Source organism: Diaphorina citri, unplaced genomic scaffold, assembly GCF_000475195.1.
Source record: "Diaphorina citri unplaced genomic scaffold, Diaci psyllid genome assembly version 1.1 scaffold12080, whole genome shotgun sequence".
NCBI lineage: Eukaryota > Metazoa > Arthropoda > Insecta > Hemiptera > Psyllidae > Diaphorina > Diaphorina citri.
The window spans coordinates 1-1,535 of NW_007389451.1; the positions used below are offsets into that span (position 1 = coordinate 1).

General features: G+C 36.5%; 1 protein-coding gene across 1 annotated transcript; it reads left to right on the top strand.

Annotated features, from left to right (window-relative positions):
• Positions 1-172: 172 nt before the first annotated feature.
• On the top strand, positions 173-1,384 carry LOC103522859 (myb-like protein X; the record flags this gene model as incomplete). Its single annotated transcript, XM_008487947.1, has 1 exon — positions 173-1,384. A coding segment is annotated over one exon (1,212 nt), but the record flags the coding sequence as incomplete, so codon positions are not given.
• Positions 1,385-1,535: the final 151 nt, after the last annotated feature.

Below are 1,535 nucleotides of genomic sequence, written 5' to 3' on the forward strand. Positions count from 1 at the left end.
CAGGTTACACAGAAGAAACAAGCTGAAGTCTTTGCATTACAAGAAAAGGAGAGAAGAGAGGCAGAGTTACAAAAAGAAAAAGAAGAAAAAGAACTGTTAGAACAACAAGAAAGGGAGAAGAAAGAAAAAGAACTACTGGAAAAACAATTGCGTGACAAACAAATTGAAGAAGAAAACAAGAGACTGCGTGATCAAGAAGAACAAGAGAAGAAATTGTTGGAGGAGAAGGCTAAACGAGAAAAGGAAGAACAGAAAGATTTGGAAAAACGTAGACAGCTAGACTTTATTGAAAGAGAACGCAAAGAGAATGAACTTCTGAATGCTCAAGCAAAAGAAATTCAGTTCCCTGACGTCACAGATGTTGATGTACAAACAGTCCCATCTGATAAAGAACATACTATGGTGCAGACACTTCCTTCCACAGAAGATACTATGATCCAAACTGTTATTTCTACTACAGAGGACACCATGATACAAAAAATACCTTCTACTACTGAAGACACTATGGTACAAACAATTCCTTTCCATCTAAAACAAACTCAAACAAGTTTTTCTTCTACGGAAAAAGACGAGGTACAAAATACCTTTGCACAAACAAAAGATGGAGTTGAAGGATCTGCTAAACCACAAAAAGAAGCTCAACAGAAAGGCAAAAAATTGCCCAAACCAAGTAAAGAGAAGAGTTCAGACGTAAAGAAACCTGGAATTATAGTAAAAACCGAAATCCACGAGGAGAAAGTAGTCCCAGAAAAAGAACCAAAGCAAAAGAAAGGTCTCCAGAGGTCAGAACATATTGAAGAAACTTCTACAGTTGAAAAAGTTACACAGGTTCCCAGTACAGATGATAAGTCTAGTGGGCCATCTGATGGTCAGATAAAAATTACATTGCAGGAAACACATATTATACCGGTAACTGATGACCAAGAGAGTAAATCGCTACGTGACGAGAAAAATAACGTTACTCCTGGCAAAGTATCTTCTAAAATTAGTGAAAAAGATACACCATCCAAAGATAAATCTAAGAAGAAGAAAGTTATCGATCAAAGCACATCTCCGGAACAAAAAGGTGATTCCAAATCTAAACAGAAACCTCACTTACTGGGAAGAGTATCGAAATTTTTCTCGAAAAAGAAAACCAAAGAAAGTTCTACTTCACCTGACGAGGAAACATCTCAGGATGATTCAGTCCAGACTGATACCAGCGAATCAGAACAAATTGATGTTTCATTATCAATAGAAGAAACAGGTAGTAGTAGCACCGAGTCTCATCCTGTAGATGTAATTGTGAAAGACATAAGTTTGCAAGTATATCCTGAGGACTCTGAAGGAACACAAACATCATTTACCAAGGTCGAAGAAGATGTCACTACTAAGATTGAAGAAGGTAAAACGGATGTATCTCGTTTAATAAGTGAGAAATTAACGGAACAAACTCAAACATCTATTGTATCGAAACAAATAGAGATGAAACAAACTCAAACCTCGTTTTCATCTCAAGAAAAAGATGAACCCACTTCATCCACTATTGAAAAGTT